Source organism: Stegostoma tigrinum, chromosome 2 (assembly GCF_030684315.1).
Source record: "Stegostoma tigrinum isolate sSteTig4 chromosome 2, sSteTig4.hap1, whole genome shotgun sequence".
NCBI classification, from domain to species: Eukaryota; Metazoa; Chordata; class Chondrichthyes; order Orectolobiformes; family Stegostomatidae; genus Stegostoma; species Stegostoma tigrinum.
In genome coordinates this window covers 34,510,785-34,534,827 of record NC_081355.1, presented here as the reverse complement: position 1 = coordinate 34,534,827, position 24,043 = coordinate 34,510,785, and the positions used below count along the sequence as shown (strand labels likewise).

The 24,043-nt window shown below is 42.1% G+C and overlaps 1 protein-coding gene across 7 annotated transcripts in view; it reads right to left on the bottom strand.

The window, feature by feature from the left end:
- Positions 1-371: 371 nt before the first annotated feature.
- The window catches only part of LOC132210823 (probable 2-ketogluconate reductase), a 78,077-nt gene continuing 54,405 nt past the window's right edge, over positions 372-24,043 (bottom strand). For all 7 annotated transcript variants that reach the window (XM_059653275.1, XM_059653294.1, XM_059653269.1 and 4 more), the window contains 4 exons: positions 19,227-19,398; positions 4,860-5,038; positions 2,664-2,760; positions 372-2,550 (listed from right to left, as the gene is read on the bottom strand). In XM_059653275.1, coding sequence (XP_059509258.1) covers positions 2,394-2,550; positions 2,664-2,760; positions 4,860-5,038; positions 19,227-19,398 — 605 coding nt within the window. In that variant the 3' untranslated portion in view covers positions 372-2,393. The remainder of the gene's footprint in view (positions 2,551-2,663; positions 2,761-4,859; positions 5,039-19,226; positions 19,399-24,043) is intronic.

Here is a 24,043-nt window from a genome sequence, read left to right as displayed (position 1 = left end):
GTAATGCAATCAACAAACATGTGGAATTAGCCTCCATGTACGAACTCATGCAGAACAGAACTGGAAATGTCACAACCCAACTTATCAGTCCAGATCATTTAAATAACAAGTGGAGTAGAACAATATCACTTCATTGGAGGCCTCACAGATGATGTTATCTAGCATGGTGACAAAACATCTGTATAATAACCAGCCAGCTCAGTGAGCAAGCCAACAATCTCGTCCACAACCTGAGCTACAAATCTTTGCAAGTATCTTAAAGATAGTTCTACCCAAAGCAATATCTGGTTTAGTGAGTCTCTACATCGTATACTACATAAATGGACAATGTTTTTGTTCTGATTTTTACATGAAGCGTTTTAATTAGTTTAATTTTGCACACCATAACATGAACAAAAATCTAGAATTATATTTTAATCCAATTACAATGATATCAAAAATTAAACATTCACACTGCAGCCTTTCAGTTCATTCATAATCTATGTGATTTAATCTATTCCATAAAACATATTTTGTATCAGGTTTAATTAACATTCTCAGGATAGGATGTTATCAACTAAAAAGATTATAATTTACACATTTGATGTGCTGATCTGCATGTATGATCTCTGGATAAAATTGGATAATGGGACAAAATCTTGCTGAAGCAGTTAAAATCAATTTTCTTACACTGTAAAGTACTGGCCACTGTGAATCTCTGGAGTGTGGGAACTTTATTTTCATGTTTATGAATTTAATCAGTGCCATATAATTTGAAATAGGATACCATTGGCCAGTTCTGATGACTATCTCACCCTAGACCATGCAGCGCAGTGTGCTGGATTTTCCAGCCCTAATGTGTGTCTGAAGTACATTGAGGAGGTTTCAAAAACGGTGTGCAGGACATGAATGTGGGATTCCCAACATTGTGAATTTTCAGTGGTGCGGCTTAAGAGCATAGGTATGGAGCCCTCTCTCTATTGCCCTGAATTTGTCATCTCAATTGCAAACCTTCAAAAACTTTGATGGAATTGGGCCAGTTTTGGAAAGCAGTGTAAATCGTATGGACAGATATTACAAATTACAGGAAACCACAGTTTGAAGATGGGAATTGTACGAAAGGTCAAACAAAAGATGTTCTCTAATTCATAGCCATGACATATCATTGATTATACCCATTTCTAATACAGTGAGTGGTAGTGCAGCTTGTGTCAGAAAAGAGAGTGATCATTAAATACTGTGGTTGCCAGGTTGCCAACCTCTGACATCTGGCAAGCTGATGAAGGAATTCACATTATTGTGAAAATGGAAAAAGTCTTCAGAAGTATTGGAGTACATCATCCTTGGATAGCGTGCTACTCTGGGTTGTAGAACTGTTGTACTCCCTTGGCCACTAAGGCAGTCAAATGTTATCCAGGTAGGTATGAATGTGAATTGGGGCTAAAATCAGATCCACCACAACATAATGAATGGTGGAGCGGGTTTGAAAGGGATACTGTTGCTCCAACTTCTCACCTTCATATATACCACTATGAAATCCTGGGCTGGCAGTGAGAAATGTGCCCATAGCTTTGATTGTCTCCTTGAAGTTAAATTGATCCATTTTCTTGGTTTTAAAACTTTGACAGATGGTTGGGCCTCTGATTATGTTCAAAGGCTTGACAGAATTCAGCCTAGGAAAGTTGGTAGACTCAGTTCTTCAATGGAATCTCACTATGAACAGTTGGCTGACTTTCAAATCAACTATTTGATTCTGCTGAGCAGGGGTAGTTCACAATGGTCAAAGAGAATATGAGCTTTCTTACACTTACAAATTTTGATTTGTTCAGAGACCATGGTTTTCAAGGGATATTCGAGTTTTTTTTATTTTATCTGATTTATCACTTTCCCAAGGATTTCTCAATGTTATTACAGAGGGTGAGAGTTATTTTTATCACAGATACTGGATGACTGGATTCAAGGATATGAGGAGATGAGGAATGGCTGGGGGATGGGGTAAAGGTGGTAAGGGAGTGAATGTCAAGGGGCTGTACACTCATCACCAGGCTGTGCTGATATTTCAATGAACAGAGGTCCTCCTCAGTATTGTCCCTGTTCTGGGTCTGATGAATAAAGCATCGGCGGGCAGAATTACGATCACAATGTTTTACTTGTTAAGTCAATTCATTTTTCATCTTGTGTCTGCATGAAGATTTTTGTGGATCTCTGTAAGAATTGGCTTGACATTTATGAATTAATAAGAAAGGAAGGAAAAGGAATATCCCAGTATTATTTTGGGTGACCATAGGGTATAGAAAGCTTATTTCTTCACTACAGCTGTTAAAACTCTTGTCTTGAATAAACTGATGCAGAGGTGATCATTACTACAATGCACTAGAATCAAAGAATTACTACATCTCTGCTGCTTATACCCATCATGACAGCAGAACTTCATTAGGCATTGGAAGACCACGAACAGCAGCCAAAGCGTTTTCAGTCATTTTCTCCAGTATCATATGATGAGTCTTTTCAGTGGCAGCTCCAATGTGGGGAGTCAGAATGACATTTGTTAAGCGTAGCAAAGGATGAGTCCTTTTAGAAAAAGCACATGAGACAGCCACATGAGTTTCCGTACCTAAATTATTGATTTCTACTTTTCAAATGAAGACTTTTGATAATTTGAAAAATTGCATGAGGCAACATACCTCGGAAGGGGCTCTGGTTCAGAAACATCTAGTGCTGCTGCACGAATAACTCCATTCTGAAGCACTTTCACCAAAGCATCCTGATCAATCACTCCACCTTGGGATATTAAACAACTCGATTAACTTGACTGCATGTTCTACTCTATGTGGAACACAGATTTTAAATATGCATGCAAAGTATAAGTTATACAGTTTTAGCAACATTTCTTTTGGATGAATTTATCCCAAGAATGCTTTACTGCGATCATAAAGGCCATATTATTCATTCTAATTGAAATAAATGTCAATCAGGGAAACCATTACATCCAATACAGATCTGTAATGTTAAAATTTTAAAGGATTCAATAACTCAAAAAAACTCTTACATCTGTGAGGCATAAAAGCAAATGATTAGTTCAGGTAACCACTATCTTCTGAGCTCTTTTTTGATTTGTGTCCATTATTTCTCTCCCTGAAAAAGGCTGTTTGGTTTAATTGCAGTTCAGGTTAGAAAAAGCCAGTAATACTGTGGCTTGAAGAGTTAGGCCCACGAACTGACCACACCAGGCATGCTCACTTCATGTGCCTGGGCCTGAGTGACAGCTGTGGATGAATGTCGATGGGTTGGATTCAGACTTGTGGAAGTTTGAATCCTTCTAGTTTGATGGAATATAGACCACTGGGAAGTGGCTGTGAATATCTGAAGGCTCACCGACACAGTCAGGCGAGGAGACGCTGGAGGAGGAGTCTTCACTGTAGCCTTCCATCTGGAAATTGCACGTGTACAATGGGATGAAAATTATTGCAAGAACACTTGGAGTAGGCGGGCTGAGTGACTTGTGAGAGAGCAGACTGCAGCACACACACTTCAGAAGGTGTTTAGAGGGGCCAACAATGAAAGATACAGGCCTCTGAAAAGTCTAGTGCAAAAACCTGAATGATGGATGCTTCCCAGATATTCTACAGAATTGAGTCCCCCTGAAGGTACCACCTCTCTGGCACAGCCACAAGTGGACACCTTTTTGGCTGTTAAACTTTGTGCGCAGAGGTGTTCAAAGATTAGGGATCTTCATCCTGGAGGGCCAAAGCTGCCAGTAGCACACATAGGCAGATGTCGTCAGCTCTACACACAAATCTTAATCCATGAGGCCCCTTGTGTGACCATGCACTCCTGCTGGATGATGTGAGAAAATATCATCTCCTGCCTCAGCCTCTGCCTCTACTCAGTGCAGCTTCTTCTGAAATTCTTATGCAGGCTTTAGGTACCTCCATACACACTCCAATGCTGTCTAAATGGTTTCCAGTTCTCCACTCAGCTTCAATGCATCAAAGGCAACTTGCTTTCTTCTATTCTCAACAGATCCTGCTCGCACATCTCCCCAACCTAAGCTTTTTAAAAGTGACCCATGGTCCCCAAAATTTCAGATACTCATTCTTTCATGTTTTTCTCCTTCTGTACCATTGTGACATTCTGCTGTTCTTTTTAGTCTCCCCACAACTTATGGTGATTCCTCAGAATCTGTCCAATTGCAAATCTGGTCCAAATGTTGAAAGTTGGTTCTTACGTTCCTCCAGTTCTGCATCCTCCTGTAAGCTCCCACCTTAAAACTCCCTTCATGAATCATACTTATCTTTGGTCTGATTATGCCTCTGTGAACTGCCTTTTCTAAAAACATGGTGTACAGTAAATGAAAATTCATACATTTTATATATTATGCTATAATGTTGACCTTTCCTTGACAATGGGTAATCCCCTCTGTTAGAAGACCAATACATTTTACTGGCACATGGAAAACCCTGTAATATATTCTCACATGCAAGAAGTATCTTGGCCTGTCATGTTCGATCTTTACTAATTAGGAAAGCTAGCCTGTCTGAAAGGAAACAGGTACAGCAATTTTAGCTGACATAATCACATAACTGCTCCCCAGAGACCTAATGGTTGAAATCAGTGAAATCCATAACTGCACTCATAAAGAATATAAACCATAGAATCCTGTCAACCAATCCAAAATTTAGGTGTTTGATGATTTTCTGAGTTAGAAATGTGTCATTTTATGTAAGATTTAATACAATTATACAAACAGAAAACTTTTAAAGAAGGTACGTGGTCATTGCAGATAAATTGTTAAAACATTTTTGCAAACAATGGCTATTTTTATTAAACATGTAATCACATATATATATAATATATATATTATATCTATATTTCCTTACCGCGGGAGATATTAATGAGAGTCGCATTGGGTTTCATTAGTCTAAGCTCTCTTTCTCCCATCATTTTGGTAGTTTGCGGAGTCAGGTTTACTACTATCATGACAAAATCTGACTCCTGGAGGAGGTCATCAATTTTTGCACAGTAGCAAGCCTCAACCAGCCTCTCTTCTTCCTCAGTCCTACAGATGGATGAAGCAAGTGTTATAATTATTGTAAAGTTAGTGAATTTTTAGGACCTTGTACACATTTTCATTATTAGTTAATGATTCTGTGAAAAATCACACTTTTTTTACATAAATCTTTTCACTCTCCAGCTTTGCCAGTAGTGTGCCTTTTTAGGGACATTAAATTGAAACCTCCAAATTCAGATCATCTGTTCCATAGTGACATTTCCTAAATTTCATTGCTAAAATAGAAAAACACCAGGATCCTGTAATGTTTATTTGCAATTTCAATTCAAACATAGTTGGGGTACTGTGGTACAGTACTGTTCTTCACTTGATGAAATCCCAGTAGGGAGAAATGAGAGGATACAACCTCAGTAAAATATTAATGACACAGCATGTGCAGGAAAAGGACATGTTGGTTAATCAAACATGCTAGTTAATAGACAGGCACATTTATTGATGGAATACAGTGCAATATCTGTTGCATGAACTTGCAAAGAAAGAATACAAAATAATATGCAGCAAAGGAAGTAAAAACTCTTTACTTCTAATCTTCAACAGTAAGTCAAAATACAAAGGGTCTTAGATTAAATCCTTCAAAAGTTTCTTTATCAGGCAAGTCTTTTGCAAATGGAACATTGAATTTTCTCTGAGCCCTTTTGTAAGTTTCACTTTTACATCCTTTATTATTAGAGGTCTTGAAAGTTCTATAGAATGCCTTCATTATTTCATTTACATTCTCATGATTTCTCTTCTTTAATCACATTTCAAAGTCTGGATGACACTTGGATCAAGAAGTTACACTAATGAGGTTTCATTTGCAGGCAGGAAGATGTTAACTGTTCACTAACCCTGGTTTAGGAGTGTGAGGTCAACAATTGTCTCACAATAGAATAGAGTCATAGAATCCCTACATCATGGAAGCAGGCCATTCTGCACATTGTGTCCATGCCGACCCTCTGACAAGCATCCCCACCCAGACCGAGCCACCCATCCTGTCCTGTAGTCCCTCATTTCCCATGGTTAATCCACCTAGCCTGTACATTCCTGACACTATAGTCAATGTAACATTTAAAGTATTGGCAAAGATCTGTAGCTCAGGTTGTTGATGAACTTGTTGACTTGCTTGCCTAGCTGGCTTGTTTTTATTCAGACGTTTCATCACCACGCTAGGGAACATATTCAGTGGAGCCTATAATGAGGCAATGTTATTCTATTCCGACTGGAATTTATACTGACCGGTCTGTTATTGTGAGTACTGTCATTTCCGGTTTTGATCTTTGTGAGTTTACGTATGGGGAACAATTCTATATGTTTGTTAATTGAAGTATGGGTGGAGAACCATGCCGTTTGGAATTCCTGTGCAGGTCGATGTTGTAGCCCAAGCCAAACATAGACATGCACGGGAATTCCAGGGGCATGGTTCTCCACTCATACTTCAATCAACAAATATAGAGAATTGTACCCCATATACAAAGCCAAACAGATAAAAAAAAATCGAAATAATAGTACTCGCCATAATGGACCAGACAGCATAAATTCCAATCGGAGTAGGATAACGTTGCTTCATTGGAGACTCCACAGATGATATCATCGAGCATGGTGACAAAACGTCTGAACAAAAACAAGCCAGCTCGGTGAACAAGTCAACAACCCCATCAATGTAGCATGGCCGATCCACCAAATCTGTACATCTTTGGTCTATGGGAGGAAACCAGGGAAAGCCCATGCGACACAGGGAGAATGCACCTACTCCACACAAACAGCTGCCCAAGGGTGGAATTAAACTTGGGTCACTGGCACTGTGAGGCAACAGTGCTAACCACAGAGCCACCATGCTGCCCTAAATCTTCACTGGCTTCACTAATGTCAGTCTTGGCTATTTTTCAAAATTCTTCTTTTACCAACAGTGCAAAACACAATCAAACCACTCTTGAAAAATGTCCTTGCCCATTCATGAATTATTCTGCTCACTCTGAACTACAATACACGTAAATGACCTCGGGTGCTGAAATTTTTCAATCACCCGTAAGTACTATCAATATAAGTTTGTTCTGTTTTGAAGCCAGATCCACTCACTCGCATCTGCAAAGCCTAGAATTTGGTAAACAGAGTCAATGTGAGCCAGTTTTGTCTGCGTTATAAATTTGGTCAGGAATAGGTCCGTTTTTTGCGCACAGGATAACCTAATGTCACTATAAAATTAAAACATGAAATCATAAAACAGAAAATATATGTGCATCAGTCACTTGCTTTTCCTCATTAATTTTACCTTTTCAATGAGCATATTGCCAGAGAAGAGTTATCTGAACTTTTTTGGAGAAAACCATTCATATAAAGCATGACTAGCTCCTCATATGTAGGTACATGTTTATTTGATTCAGAACAAGAGAAAAAGCTCAGCAATGTTCTTTTTGATCCCTGATGTTGTATATCATGGATGGGCCAACATTCAATTATATCAACAAAACATTCCAATTTTCATCATTTCAATGCTTGTATTGACGTCATATTTTCTTCATTAATGTTCACAAAAATCTTCTGTGCTTCTTTCCTCAGTTTTTCTAAGGTTTACTGGACATCATAATGGGACAATTGTGTTTGTTACTGTTGTGTTGGGAAGATTAAGAATTACAATGACAATGAACAAGAAGGGCAATCAATGCCTCTACTAGGAGCTCACCAACCCATATCAAGGTGACCTGGGAAAACACTAACATTTGGAATAACACCTGAACAGCTTCTTAGTTCAGTGAAGCGATGGTTTGCTGGAGATGAATATCAAAATTCTACATTGTAGAGAATTCCAATGGCTTAAATGCCCAATAACACAATGATCGGGGTAAAGGTACTTTCAGGTAAGAGGAATTGAATAAGATTACATCAACAAAAAGGATCTTTATAGACTACGTAGTGGGTTGATATGGTGGATGTGGAGAAATGGTTCTCACTAATGGGTGAGTTCAGATCAAGAATACAAATATAAAAAACATTCATTAATAGACCAAAGAAAAATTTAGGTGCACAGTTTTGTAAGTCCCACCAGTGGGTTTGCAGGTGTAGGGTGAGGGTGTAAAATATCCCAAAGCTCTCCAACCATCCATCCACTGCTCTAACCTGCCAACGATATCACAGTGGGATTGGAAAGGCCTGGCACTCCCTCACATCCTTGCCATGGCTGTTCAAGGGCTGTTCCCTGTCCAGCTTGCAGGAGTTCAGGGGCAAGCACGGAAGTCTGGCAAGTCACCCAGATAGACCTCAAAAAGGAAGTAAGACAGTTCCCTTCATGATCCCCTTTCCAGATCAGATGTCCCCCGAAAAGTCTATGTTCAGATGGATATTTCCTCTCCATTATGATTCCCATCCCTTTCTTATCACTTGTCCAGGCCTCACGTTCCTTCCTGTTTTGACAGCACCTGCACTCACCTAATCCTGAAATCCAGGATCTGGAATCTGGGTTTGCTTATACTCCTGCTTTTGGCCACTAATGCTGTGAGTACAGAGCTGCCAGTCACTCAGTTAGCTGACAGCTTGTCGAGTGAGACCTCCTCCTGACTGAGTGCTGAAAATCTTATCTCCAGTCTGTTAACACAACTTGAAGCAGGAACTAACAAATTGAAATAACTGAGGCTCAGGGCTCCAGGGGCCCACTGTGCTCAGGCCAGGGCCAGGGGCAGAGTCAGGGGTCCATTACTTCTGACCCTACACCTCAGGAGCAGGAAAAGTTGAGAAGGCCATTTAAAAAGCTTCTGGGATTCTCTGTTTTATCAGTAGAAGCATTGAGTACAGAAACAAGGATACTGTGTGAAGTGTTTATGAAAACTTTGGGCTTCCCCTCGGAAATTTTGAGCACTACAATTTAAGTTTGAGACAAGACGCAGAAAGGATTTACCAGAATGCTATCAGGGATAAGAACTTCTTTTTCATGAAGAGCTGGGAGAAACTAACAGAGATTATTCTACTTAGTGTAGAGAAGGTTAAACTGAGATTGGTAGATGTAGTCAAAATATGGAAGGCTTTGATAAATAAGGAGAAACTGCTTTGAGCAGCAGAAAGGACAGTAACAAACGGCCACAGATTTAAAGGATGATTAGCAAATGTACCTGAATCAACATGAAACAAAATGTTACACTGTGAGATGCTGCAATTTTATGTGCACTGTAGTAATTGTAATTAGGTCAACCAGGTGGACCTCATACAATGAATTCCCTGACTGGGGCTATTAATCTGGTCCAATCAGGGAGCCTGGCTGACAGATAGGAACAGGAGTGTCAGGCATCCTGTTCACAAAGCTGGTCCTCAGCAAGCTGGATCAGTCATGTGTAAATAAATCATAGAATCCCTGCAGTGTGGAAGTAGATCATTTGGCCCATTCATTGAGTCCAAACAGACCCTCTGAACCCATCCCATCCTCCTCCCCTATCCCTGTAACCCTCCATTTCCCATGGCTAGTCCACATAGGCTGGACATCGCTGAACACTATGGACAATCTAGCGTGGCCAATCCACCCAACCAGCATATCTTTGAACTGTGGGAGAAAATCAGAACACTCAGAGAAACCCACACAGACATGGGAAGAACATCCAAACTTCACACAGACATCCAGGGATTGAACCCAGCCCACCGGCACTGTGAGGCAGCAGTGCTAATGACTGAGACAATGTGTTGCACAGTGCATTCGTAACAGGCCTCAATGGGGTTATTTCAGTGGCAATGAAAGAAAAGCACTCTCCTGAAGAAATTCACTTGCAATGATCTTTGAGTTGGGGTAAGCATTTCTGGCATCATTTGGGAAACTTGACTTGTTCAATCCTGCCGTCAAAGACTGGGTCCAGTTTGTGGAAAGAATGTGTTACTTTTTCCAGATAATTGACATTGGGCAGATGAAAGTCAATGTGTAATCCTCCTGACAGCTTGTGGACCTGCAGCTTTTTTAGTTATTAGGAGGTGTTCAACCCTGAGGGACCAGATACTAAAACCTTTCAAGTGTTGATGGATTTAGATGAGGAATATTCTGGCTCCAAGCGACTAATAATTCTGAGATGCAATCGCTTTTACTCAGCAATTTGGGTACGAGGGAAACCGTCTCCGGAATTTTGACTAGGTTCTGAAAAATGGCAGAGGCATGTGACTTTGGTTTGTTACTTAATGAGATGCTGGGAGACTGTTTGATATATGGGATTACTGGTGCAACTATGCAAGAGTACTGACTAGAAGAAGCCCAACTGGACTTCAAATAGGCATCACAACTAGCTTGATCATTGGAAAATATGGCAAGTGGAGCATATGAGTTGCAGGTATTCCGAAGGAAGTGAACACTCTCGCTAATCCAACTAAGCTTGGGGAACACCACTTGAGTGAAGGCAATTGCACAGCCTCACTCACGACATATCCTGAACAGAGGGAGTCTAGGTCAGTTTACAACAAAACCCCAAAACAAAGCCAAGCCTTGGCCACAATGGTTAAACTTTTCTTCAGGATCTGGGCTGGCAAGTCATTGTAGTTGCTGCCAGTACATGGACTTGAGAAAGCAAACAAGTCTCACTAAAACTAAGATAACAAAGTGTGAAGCTGGATGAACACAGCAACTGGGAGGTGCAGTTGTTTGTTACGAACTGAGCGGAGGTGTTCTGCAAACTGGTCCCCAAGACTCCGCTTGGTTTCCCCAATGTAGAGGAAGCCACACCGGGTATAATGGATGCAGTATACCACATTGGCAGATGTGCAGGTGAACATCTGCTTAATATGGAAAGTCATCTTGGGGCCTGGGATGGGGGTGAGGGAGGTGGTGTGGGGGCAAATGTAGCACTTCCTGCAGTTGCAGGGGAAGGTGCCGGTTGTGGTGGGGTTGGAGTGGAGTGTGGAGCAGACAAGGGAGTCACGGAGAGAGTGGTCTCTCCGGAAGGCAGACAAGGGTGGGGATGGAAAAATGTCTCGGGTGGTGGGGTCGGATTGTAGATGGAGGAAGTGTCGGAGGATGATGCGTTGTATCCAGAGGCTGGTGGGGTGGTATGTGAGAACGAGGGGGATCCTCTTGGGGCACTTGTGGCGGGGGTGGGGTGTGAGGGATATGTTGCGGGAAATGTGGGAGTCGCGGTCAAGGGCGTTCTCGACCACTGCGGGGGGCAAGTTGCGGTCCTTGAAGAACGTGGACATCTGGGATGGGATGTGCGGGAGTGGAATGCATCATCTTGGGAGCAGATGCGGTGGAGGCGGAGGAATTGGGAATAGGGGATGGAATTTTTGCAGGAGGGTGGGTGGGAGGAGGTGTATTCTAGGTAACTGTGGGAATCGGTGGGCTTGAAATGGAAACATCAGTTGCTGGCTGGTTACCTGAGATGGAGACTGAGAGGTCCAGGAAGGGGAGGGGTGTGTTGGAGATGGCCCAAGTGAACTTGAGGTTGGGGTGGAAGGTTTTGGTCAAGTGGATGAACTGTTCGAGCTCCTCTAGGGAGCAAGAGGTGGCGCCGATACAGTCATCAATGTAACAGAGGAAGGGGTGGGGTTTGGGGCCTGTGTAGGTGCGGCAGAGGGACTGTTCCACGTAACCTACAAAGAGCCAAGCATAGCTTGGGCCCATGCGGGTACCCATGGCCACCCCCTTTGTCTGTAGGAAGTGGGAGGAATCGAAAGAGAAGTTGTTGAGGGTGGGGACGAGTTTGGCTACGCGGATGAGGGTGTCGGTGGAGGGGGACTGGTCGGGCCTGCGGGACAGGAAGAAGCGGAGGGCCTTGAGGCCATTTGCATGAGGAATATAGGTGTGTAGGGACTGGACGTCCATGGTGAAAATTAGGTTTTGGGGGCCAGGGAATTGGAAGATCTGGATGATGCCCTGGCAATGTTCTTACCTCAACTAGTAACTGTAAAATCCCAAATTATTTGGGCATTTAGTTTGTTTGTTGCCGATGGAGTCTGATCTGCAGCAACATAGAAAAGAGGAGCAGGAATAGGCCCTCCGAAAAACTCAACTTTTTATATTTTTCATGTAAATGTGAGCTGTTCAGATATATAATTCCGTGAAAGTGTGTCACAAGTACACAGGGTGGTGAAGGCGGCATCTGACACACTTAACACACTTTTTCTTCACAGGTATAAGTGTTGGGACATCATGTTACAGCCGTAGAAGACACTGCTAAAGCAACATTTAGAGTATTGTGTACAATTGTGGCTACCCTGCTATTAGAAGAAGGTTATTAAACTAAAAAGGGTGCAAAAGAAAATTTACAAGAACGCTACCGAAACTGGAAGGTTTGAATTAAAAAAACAACCTCCATAAGCCAGGACATTTTTCCACTGGAACATAGGAGGGTGAGGGGTGATCTGATGGAGATACATAAAATCATGAGGGATATAGATAAGGTCTTTTCCCCAGGGAAAAGGTGCCCAAAACTCGTGGGCACAGGTTTAAGGTTAGAGAGGAAAGATTTAAAAGGCATCTGAGGGCAAATTCTTCACACAGAGGGCGGAGCTGGCAGAGGAAGTGGTAGGGGTGGGTACAATTACAACATTTAAAAGACATTTGGACAGGTACATGGATAGGAAGGGTGTAAAGGGATATGGGCCAAATGCAGGCAACTAGGACTCGTCCAGTCAGCACGCACAAGTTGGGCCTAAAGGGCCTGTTTCTGTGCTGTATGACAATGACACTAATCAGTCTGTTCAAATGTGTTATGGCACATCTTATGCAAATTAGTCTTAAGCTCAGTCCTTCCAGCTCAAAGATATGGACACAATCACTGCAGCACAAGGACTGTAAAACACAATCTTATTTACGCAGAGAGATAGTAAGAACCTCAAATGCGAGAGTCAGAGATAACACAGCGTGGAGCTGGAGGATCACATCAGGCCAGGCAGCATCAGAGGAGCAGGAAAGTTGACGGAAGAAGGGTCCCGACCCAAAACGTCGACTTTCCTGCCCTCTCACGCTGCCTGACGTGCTGTGTTCCTCCAGCTCCACACTGTATTATCCCTTCTTTACGTACCACCACTCACATAGTGAAGAGCTAAGAATGCAGCTTTTTTAAATTAATTCATCATCTATTTAAATTAAAGAATTACACTGACAAAAGGGAAAGATATGAGAGCTTTTTTTTTAAGTCACTTGTTCATACCTGTCATGATACATACCTGGGACTTAGAAACATCGGAAATAGGAGCAGGAGTAGGCTATTTGGCCATTGAAAAACCTGGTCCACCATTCAATATGATCATGTCAGATCCTCCAACTCAGTACCTTGTTCCTACTTTCTCCCATACCTGTTGATTCCTTTAGCCCAAAGAACATTTCTTTAGTCTGAAGAACTATATCTAATTCCTGAGGTTCTGAGGAAGGGTCACCGGAAGCAAAAAGTTAACTCTGTTTTCTCCTTCACAGATGTTGCCAGACCTCTTGAGCTTTTCCAGCAATTTTGTTTTTGTTCCTGATTTACAGCATTTGCAGTTCTTTTGGTTTTTATATCTAAATCTTTCCTGAGAACATTCAACGTTGTGGCATCAATTGCTTTATGTGGCAGAGAATTGCACAGGCTTTCTGGGTGAAGAAATATCTCCTCATCTCAGTCCTAAATGGCCTACATCACATCCTAAAAGTGTAACCCCTGGTTCTGGACTCCTCAATCGCTAGGAACATTCTTCCTGTGTTGACCCTGTTCAGTCCTATTCGAATTTTATCAGTTTCTACTCGATCCCTCCCCTCCTCCTCGTTCTTCCAAATTTCAGTGAATAATCAAGCAGATTCAGTTTCTCTTCATATCCATTCTGCCACCCTAGGAATCAGTCTGGTAAATCTTCATTGAACTCCCTCCATAGCTAGAACATTTCTCCTCAGTTAAAGTGACAAAAAACTGTACACAGTATGCCAAGTATGAACTCATCAGGATCAAGACATCTCTGCTCCTGTGCTCGAATTCTTTTGCTATGAAGGCAAACATACCATTTGCCTTCTTCACTGCCTGCTGAACCTGTTTGCTTACTTTCAGTGACTGGTGTAAAAGGACATCCAGATCTCATTACACCCCCGCCTTTCCCAATCTATCATCATTCAGATAATAATCTGCTTTCTTGTTTTTGCTACTGAAGTGGATAACCTTACATTTATCCACAGTACACATTATCTACCATGCATTTGTCCACTCACTCAACTTGTCCAAACCACACTGAAGATTTTCTGCATGCTCCTCGAAAGCTACCATGCCACCCAGCTTTGAATCATCTGCAAACTTGAAGATATTATGCTTAATTCCCTCATCTAAATCATTAATATATATTGAGTGCACCTAGGGTCCAAACATTGATGTCTGTGCTACTCCACTAGTCACACAGAAAAAGACCTGTTCTTCCGACTCTTTGTTTCATGTCTGTCAACCAGATCTCTATCCATATCAATACACTATCCCCAATCCATGCACTTTAATTTTACAAGCTAAACTCTTACGTGGGACCTTATCGAAACCCTTCTGGAAATCAAAGTGAACTACATGCCCTGGCTCTCCCTAATGAACACTAGTGGTTGCATTCTTGAAAAATTACAGTAGATTTGTCAAACATGATTTCCCTTTTCTGAATCCATGCTGACTGATCGTGTCACTCTTTTTCAAGTGCTCTGCTGTTAAATCTTTTACAATGGACACTTGTATTTCCCCATTGTCAATGTCAAACCAACTGTTCTGTATGTTTTCTCACTACCTCCTTTATTAAATAGTGGGCTTACATTAGCCAGCCTCCAATCCATAGGAAACATTCCAGAGTCTGTAGAATCTTGAAAGATGATCACTTTTGCATCCAGTACTTCAAGGGCTACTTCTATTAGTACTCTCGATGTAGATTACGTGTGCCTGAGGCTTTATCGGCCTTTAGTCCCACCAATTTGGCCAAACCATTTCCCTACTAATACTGATTAACTTTTGTTCCTCTCACTCACTGAACTCTGTGATCTCCTATATCTCTTGAACATTAGTTGTGTCGTGACAAGACTCTCTTATTTGCAATTAAGATGACACACTTTGTTTACTTAAAAAAATCTGAATTTTCTAGTCATACTGCAGTCATTAGAAGTCACTTGAGATGGCCTTAAGATGTGGCAAGGTGATTTATATTTGCAAATTCATTTAATTTACACAGTACTTATTTTATTCTAGTCCCCAGTGGTGATCTCCTTTGGCCCAGTAACTTGAAAATATCTAAATAAGTCATTGTCCCCTTATTTCATCGTGATCTGCAAATATTCATTCGTGAAATCTCATTAGCGAATCATTATAAATTAGATATTGCGAAAAGTGCCTTGAATGATAAATACACACTTGACACGAATCACAATTCTTTGATGATCACTTCCTTATAATACCAAAGGTGTAAATAATGTCTAACATAAAACTAACTTAGAATCAAACATTAAATTGAAATAAAATTAAATTAGCACAATAGCAAGTACAATACAATAGTTAAGTTATTTTAGTTACTATGATAATTGACTAGTTACGCATAAAGTTCCACTTTCACAGGAATTGTTAATCTGCACTAGTTTTCTGAATTGATTTTATAGTTCAATTTCTAGGTCAAGGTCATTTTTGTAATAAAAAACATAAAATTTTAGGCTATTGGACAGCCATAATTTTCTTTCACGAAGAACATTTTTTGATGTATTTAAGAATTATAATCTCAAATTTTTAATACCATATTTATTAATATACAAACACACAAGTTAGAAGTCGTAGGCCATTCAACCCCTCATTCCTGCTCTGCCAATTAGATCATACTTAAACTAATAGTAACCTCAATTTCACATCTCCATCTAAAGGAGATAACCTCTCATCCTTTCTTAATGACGTTGTATCTACTACTTTTAAAAAATTCAAGGACTAACGAGTGGTGCCAGAGGACTGGAGAACACCAGTGTGTTCAGTTATTCAAGAAATGGCAAAGAATAAATTAGAAAGCTATAGGCCACTCAGGACAAACTCAATGGTGGGGTAACTACTGGAAACAATTCTGAGAAACGGAATTAATTTGCACTTGGAGAGGCAGGGATTAATCAAGAACAGAACCGTCAGCATGGTTTTGTTCGGGGAGGTCATGTCTGACCAACTTGATTTTAAATTTTCAAAGAAGTGACCAGGCATACAGAAAAGTGCAATAAATTTGGTGTAGTCTACCTTGGCTTCAGCCTGACTTTTGATAAGGTCTTACATGGGAGACCAAGAGCGAAGATAACAGCCTGTTGGAATCAAAGAAATATGGCTGATTGATTCAGAATTGGCTGAGTAGCAGGAAGCAGAGGGTGATCGGTGAGGGGTATCATGATGACTGAAAGACTGTGTCCAGTGGGGTTCCACAGGAATTTGTTTTGGGACCCTTGGTGTTTGTGGTATATATAAATGGTTTAGACTTGAATATGGGAGAGTCAGTCAGTAAGTTCACAGATATGAAAATTGGTGGGGTCAGAAAAAATGACGAGGTTAGCCTTACAGTACAAGAGGATATAGATGGGTAAGTCAGATGGCAAATAGAATTCAATGAGTATATGTGTCAGGTGATGCACTTGGGCCGGATAAATAAGGCAAGTGAATACATGACGAACAGTACGACCCTCAGCAGTGCCAAGGATCATAGGGACCTTGATGTGCATGTTCACCAGCCCATTGAAGTCACTTGTCAGGATGATAAAGTGGCTAAGAAGGCATACGGGATACTTGGCTTTATTAGCTGAGGCACAGAGAGGTTACGCTGGATCTATTCAAAACATTGCTTCAGCTACAGCAGTATTTGTGTGCAGTTCTGGAATCCATTGGACAGGATGCAAAGGAGCTTAAGCAGGATGTTGCACGGGCACGAGAGTTTTAGTTAAGAAGAGAGATTAGATAAAGTGGGATTGTATTCTTGGAGCAGAGCGACATGATTGAGCTGTATAAAATTATGAGAGGCATAAACAGGTTATACAGGACGGAATGTCTCTCCTTGGTATAACCAGGGGTATAGATATAAGGTCAACTTCAGAAGGTTTAGAGTGGATGTGAAGGAAATATCAGTGTTGAGAGTATGAAACTCACTGCCTGTAAGGGTGGTAGAAGCAGAAACCATGAAACATTTGATGTGCATGTGATGCCAAAGCACATAGTGCTGTAGGCCAAGTGATGGAAATTGGGATTAGAATAGTTACATAGTTGTTTTTGAGTGGAACAGACTTTATGGGCTGTGGGGACTTTTTTCTGTGCTGTAAAGCTTTTCGACTCTATTTCCAACACCTTTTCAGGGAGAGGTTTACAGGGACTCACAATCTATGTGTAGCTTCCTGTCGCCTCCTCATGGCATCTTCACAACTTACTCTCCTGTCAATGATTGTGTCATCAGCAAATTTGGCAACTGTACCTTTGGTCCCTTAACCCAAGTTTATTTACATAAATTGTAAACATTGAGGTCCCAACATCAATTCCTAAGGTTTCATCGTTCCTATTTACATACACTTTCTGCTTCCTGTTAGCCAACCAATCTTCTATCTATGCGACCATGTCAACCTATTGCAGGAAGACTGCAGTGGTTCAAGAAGGCAGCTCACCACCATCTACTCAACAGCAACTATGGTTTGGCAAGAAATGCTGGCTAACCAGCAACGCACACATGCCACAAACGAGTAGGGAAAAAAAAGTGACCCCTTATCAAATACCTTCTGGAAATCTTAAGTACTATACATCTGTTGGCTCCCTTTTATCTAATCATGTGTTAACTGTTCAAAGAAATCCAAGAAGTTGGTCAAGCATGATTTCCCTGACACAAAATCATATTGCCTCTGCCTGATTATCCTTGAACTTATCCAAATACTCTGCTATAACTTTTTTTTTTGCAATAGTTTCTATTATTTTCTCTGTGACAGACGTTAATCTGACTGGATTGTAGTTTCCTGTTTTCTGTCTCACTTTGTCTTCAATGATTAATACAGCTGAAAATGAGTTTTTCACCAAAATAAGCATTTTTAATAAAAGTATCCATTCTACCATCCATGAATAGCCCAACTTCAAGTAACATAAAATTACTTTAAAAAAAGCAATATGACAATTTTTAAAGTTTCACTGATGTACCACATGTTGGTACATGGGATGGGCCTGTTTTCTGCTTCTACTCTTGCTGCTCGGTCGCCTCATGTACATACTGTCCTTTACTAATTCTTTACCACCATTCGAAGGCTTAGAACTAGCTTCCATGTGAATGATGGTACCCAATTTTAAAACTCGATTTCCCTCACTGCTTCTGTATTGTCAGACTGCTTATACAACATCCCATCTTGCACAATCCATGATCTTCACCAGTTAGAAAGAAAGAATGTGTCTTTACATTATTACTGCTGTAACTTCAGGACAACCCAAGTACTCTACAGACAATCAAGCTTTTTTTGAAGTGTGATCACAATTGTAACATAGGAACCATGGCTACCAACATGTGCATAGCAAGAATCACAAACAAATGTGGTAAGAAGCAGTTAATTTATTTTTCTACATAGCTTGAGGGGTGAACATTACTAGGGCACTGTGAAGAAGTTCTTAACTCTTCTTCAAGAAAATACCAGAGGATATTTAAACCTCCCACCTGATATGGGGCCTTGTTTTAACATCCTAGGTATAACACGGCATCTCTGATAATTCAGCACTGCCCGAGTTCTATATCGGTGCAGCAACCTACATTTTCTTGAGTGGGAACTGAACGCGGAATGTTCTGACTCAGAGGCGAGTGTGCTAATACTGAGCTATATCTGGGATATAAACGTTAACAAGATGAAACCCAGTTTCTTCAAACCCCATTGTGAATTCTGTGTCTTTGCTGCCATTTATATTTCCATCATGGTCACTGTCTCTGTAACCTGGTTAGATGACCCAATCAGTTGGGTACAGCCATGGATTTCTTGAGGAGCTTGGGGACAGAATCAGGTTGCACTTTTTGAATTTCTAATCAGCCTCCATCTATTCTTGTGGGGGAACTTTATCTATGGTTTCAATCATCATTATTAATATGGCAGGGCAGTTGTAACATGGGACCTTGATTTTTGAGATCCTCATTCCCCTTTAAATCCTGTCCAAAACATCCAGGGAGCACATAAAAAGCTGTGTCTGGGGATTAATGTGCTAGTATGTTAACATGCATTTCAAATGCTATTAATATATATCTGTGCACTGTTAGAAAATGATCTTTGGTTGGAATCTCCCACAAATCCTACCTCCTGTTCCTGTTGTGATACAGAATTTTCATATCAAATCCTTTGGCTTTTTGAGCAACTTTGTATCCAATCCGTCCCATTCCAATGATCCCAAGAGTAGCTCCAGTCACCTCGACTCCATAGCAATTCAAAGGATAAGTTTTAGTGTCTGGAGAAGTTGAAATCCGCTGACCTAAAATTTTAAAATCGAGGTAGTTGGGAGCAATTTGTGTATTGAATAGCTAACCAATAAATATGTTTCATGAATGAAAACAGAAACTGATAGAGATATTCAGCAGGTCACACATCTCTGGAGAGAGAAACAGAGTAAATATTTTAGGATGACGACGTTCCGGCAGAATTTTTTCAGAAGCTGGAAGAAGGTGAAAATTGAAGGACAATATTGTATAAACAGCCCTCCTAGTCTGGCAACAAATTGGCCACGTCTGTTGCAGTGTCACCACAGTGCTGTTTGGACTTAATTAACTTTTATACCTGCAGCAACTAAATTAGGAAGGCTAATGTAAATTTTCAGCACTGTTGCACCAACAAACTGCAACCTCCAAACATAAGTTGACATGAGATGAACACCAAGGAAGACATGTGTGCAGCAATCTCACATTACAAATTTATAATCTGCAGGAGTTCATATGCTAAACGAAACAGTAATTTTCAATAACTTTTAGGGGCCTATGCAAAGGCTTGCCTTGTATAATCTCTGCATTATAAATACCCACTGCTTGGGTAAAATACCACAACCAGAAGACAAACTATTGGTTTTGTCAAATGGTAAGATGTCCAATTAGAGTGAATGAGAGAGATAATGGGAACCACAGATGCTGGAGAATCCGAGATAACAAGGTGTAGAGCTGGATGAACACAGCAGGCCAAGCAGCATCTTAGGAGCACAAAAGCTGATGTTTTGGGCCTAGACCCTTCATCAGAAAAAGGCGACGGGGAGAGGGTTCTGAAATAAATAGGGAGAGAGGGGGAGGTGGATCGAAGGTGGATAGAGGAGAAGATAGATGGAGAGGAGACAGACAGGTTAAAGGGGCAGGGATGGAGCTTGTAGAGGTGAGTATGGAGGTAGGGAGGGGATAGGTCAGTCCAGGGAGGACAGACAGGTCAAGGGGGCGGAATGAGGTTAGGAGGTACGGAATGGAGGTGCGGCTTGAGGTGGGAGGAGGGGATAGGTGAGAGGAAGAACAGGTTAAGGAGGTGGGGGTGAGCTGGGATGGTTTTAGGATACAGTGGGGGGAGGGAAGATTTTGAAGCTGGTGAAGTCCACATTGATACCATTGGGCTGCGGGGTTCCCAAGCGGAATATGAGTTGCTGTTCCTGCAACCTTCGGGTAGCATCATTGTGGCACTGTAGGAGGCCCAGGATGGACATGTCATCTGAGGAATGCGAGGGGGAGTTAAAATGGTTCGCGACTGGGAGGTGCAGTTGTTTGTTACGAACTGAGCGGAGGTGTTCTGCAAACTGGTTCCCAAGCCTCCGTTTGGTTTCCCCAATGTAGAGAAAGCCACAACGGGTACAGCGGATGCAATATACCACATTGGCAGATGTGCAGGTGAACATCTGCTTGATGCGGAAAGTCATCTTGGCGCCATGGATGTGGGTGAGGGAGGAGGTGTGGGGGCAAGTGTAGCACTTCCTGCGGTTGCAGGGGAAGGTGCCGGGTGTGGTGGGGTTGAAGGGCAGTGTGGAGCAGACAAGGGAGTCACGGAGAGAGTGGTCCCTCTGGAAGGCAGACAAGGGTGGGGATGGAAAAATGTCTTTGGCGGTGGGGTCGGATTGTAGATGGTGGAAGTATTGGAGGATGATGCCTTGTATCCGGAGGTTGGTGGGGTGGTATGTGACGACAAGAGGGATTCTCTTTTGGCAGCTATTGCGGGGATGGGGTGTGAGGGACGAGTTACGGGAAATGCGGGAGACGTGGTCGAGGGCGTTCTCAACCACTGCCGGGGGGAGGTTGCAGTCCTTGAAGAACGAGGACATCTGGGATGTAGGGGAATGGAATGCCTCATCCTGGGAGCAGATGTGGTGGAGGTGAAGGAATTGGGAATAGGGGATGGAATTTTTGCAGGAGAGTGGGAGGGAGGAGGTGTATTCTAAGCAGCTGTGGGTGTCGGTGGGTTGAAATGGATATCGGTTTCTAGGTGGTTGCCTGAGATGGAGACAGAGAGGTCCAGGAAGGGGAGGGATGTATTGGAAATGGTCCAGGTGAACTTAAGGTTGGGGTGGAAGGTGTTGGTCAAGTGGATGACCTGTTCGAGCTCTTCTTGGGAGCATGGCGCGGCGCTGACACAGCCATCAATGTAACGGTGGAAGAGGTGGGGTTTAGGGCCAGTGTAGGTACGGCAGAGGGATGTTCCACGTAACCTACAAAGAGGCAGGCATAGCTTTGGCCCATGTGGGTACCAATGGCCACCCCCTTTGTCTGCAGGAAGTGCGAGGAATCAAAAGAGAAGTTGTTGAGGGTGAGGACAAGTTCGGCTCGGCAGATGAGGGTGTCAGTGGAGGGGGACTGGTCGGGCCTGCGGGACAGGAAGCGGAGGGCCTTCAGGCCATCTGCATGAGGAATGCAGGAGTATAGGGACTGGACGTCCATGGTGAAAATGAGGTGTTGGGGACCAGGGAATTGGAAGTTCTGGAGGAGGTGGAGGGTGTGGCTGGTGTCACAGACATAGGTAGGGAGTTCCTGGACCAAGGGGGAGAAAATGGAGTCCAGATAGGTGGAGATGAGTTCAGTGGGGCAGGAGCAGGTGGAGACAATGGATCGACCAGGGCAGGCTGGTTTGTGGATTTTGGGAAGGAGATAGAAGTGGGAAGTGCAGGTTTGGGAAACAATGAGGTTGGAGGCTGTGGGTGGGAGGTCACCTGAGGTGATGAGGTTGTGGATAGTTTGGAAGATGATGGTTTGGTGCTCGGGGGTGGGGTCGTGATCCAGGGGGGTGGTAGGAGGTGGTGTTGGAGAGTTGGCGTCTGGCCTCAGCAATGTAAAGGTCAGTGTGCCATACTACAACTGCGCCTCCCTTGTCTGTGGGTTTGATGGTGAGGTTGGGATTGGAGCAGAGGGAGCGGAGGGCTACATCTTCTGCAGGTGTCAATTCAGGTCAATTCCATTGAATTCAGTTTTGAGACATTATCTTCATGAAGCCAGGAACTTCAGGAAATGAATAATTTTAATCAGATATATCACCCAATGTTTTCATATTTATATGTTTTTACAAGGTACATTTCTTCTCCTGTTATGAGAGTGATTTGTAACTTACTTAATTCTACAATATTGTTTTAAAAAGTATTACCTGTAAAAAAAAATTTATGCCAGGCAGGAATTCACAATATATCAACAAAGCCTGTAAGAAATGCTGAAAGCAGCAGATGATAAATTATAACAATGAATGCAGATTTTCAACATTCTTTGGCACAATTATGGGCTGGATTATTCACTGAGGGCACGTTCTTTGCAATATAAATACTGAGAGTGAGATTGGGCACGACTAACCTGCCCTGCTTTTACAGCCTGTAGATCTTTGATTATTACACCTGATAAACTGCCTCTTTCCGAGAAGATGACTCAGAGTTGACAGCCAGTGAAGGCCAGGAGTTCAACAGAGCTGCAGATGTCGTCCATTGTGGTGAGCATTACTAGTACTTGCAGATAGGCCAAGGGGAAAATGTTCAGTGACGGATACTGACTATCAGGCATTTCAGGCAGGCTCTGGTGAGTGGCTGTAGAGACAGCGTCTTGACTAATAAAGTCCAGCAGAAAGGTGGATGTGAGAAGCGAAAACTGTCTGAGGTGGAAGGGCATCCAACTGGCACCAGGGACCAGTAAAAGAAGCATCTTCCCTTTCACCTCCAGCAACCTGCAGAGTCAAAGCTGCCAGGCAGCAGTTTGGGCCGCAAGTCTTTTCCTGCAATTGGGGCAGTGGCTGGATGAGACTCTAATATGCGGCATAAACTGCTCACTTAACTGGGCTTTAAGCAGGAAAGCTGCTCTCAAACATTACAGTGCAGACTTCAGTGGGGTTATGAGGAAACAGGGAGATAACTGGGTTCCCACCCTGCGCCCTCCAGATACAGCAACCAGGAAGGGCAATAAATTCTGCCTTTTGCATGAATTAGAGAATCACAGAATTGTTACGCAGACAGGAGGAGGCCTTTTGGCTGATTGGATCCGGACCACCTCACTGATTTAGTATTAGGACTTAGCGCCATTCTCTTTGTCTTTTCCTGTAACCTCATTTATTGTTTCAATGTAAATAATCATCTAAATCTTGCTTCAATGCTTCAGTTGAACCTGATCACATCACCAGCAGTGCGCTCCTGACCCTCGATTTACTGTATTAAATAGCTCTTTCCTTACAGCACATTTGGTTCTTTTGTGAATTATATTGTATCTGTGACATCTCATTTTGATCCTTTTAGGACAATGAAATTTCTCCCAATTGACATTCGTGATTTTGAAAACTTTTATCAAATCTTGTGTAAGTCTTCTCTTTTCCCAGGAAAACAGTTCCAACTTCTCCAGTCTGTCTTTATAACTGAAGTTTCCTGTTCCTGCAAACATCCTTGTAAAACTCTTCTGCACACTTTCCAATGTATTTAACATCCTCCCTGAAGTGAGATGCTGGGAACTGTAAACAGTTCTCCATCTGAAGTCTGACTCCTTACCTTATAGAAGCTAAGCATTATTTGCTATGAACTAGAGACAAGAGAGTAGAAGTAGGATTAATCACCTTTACACACAAATCCATCCTTTCTTATTTACCTATGAACTGGATATATCAGGGATGAGTAAAAATGTGGAATTTGTACAGAATGAATA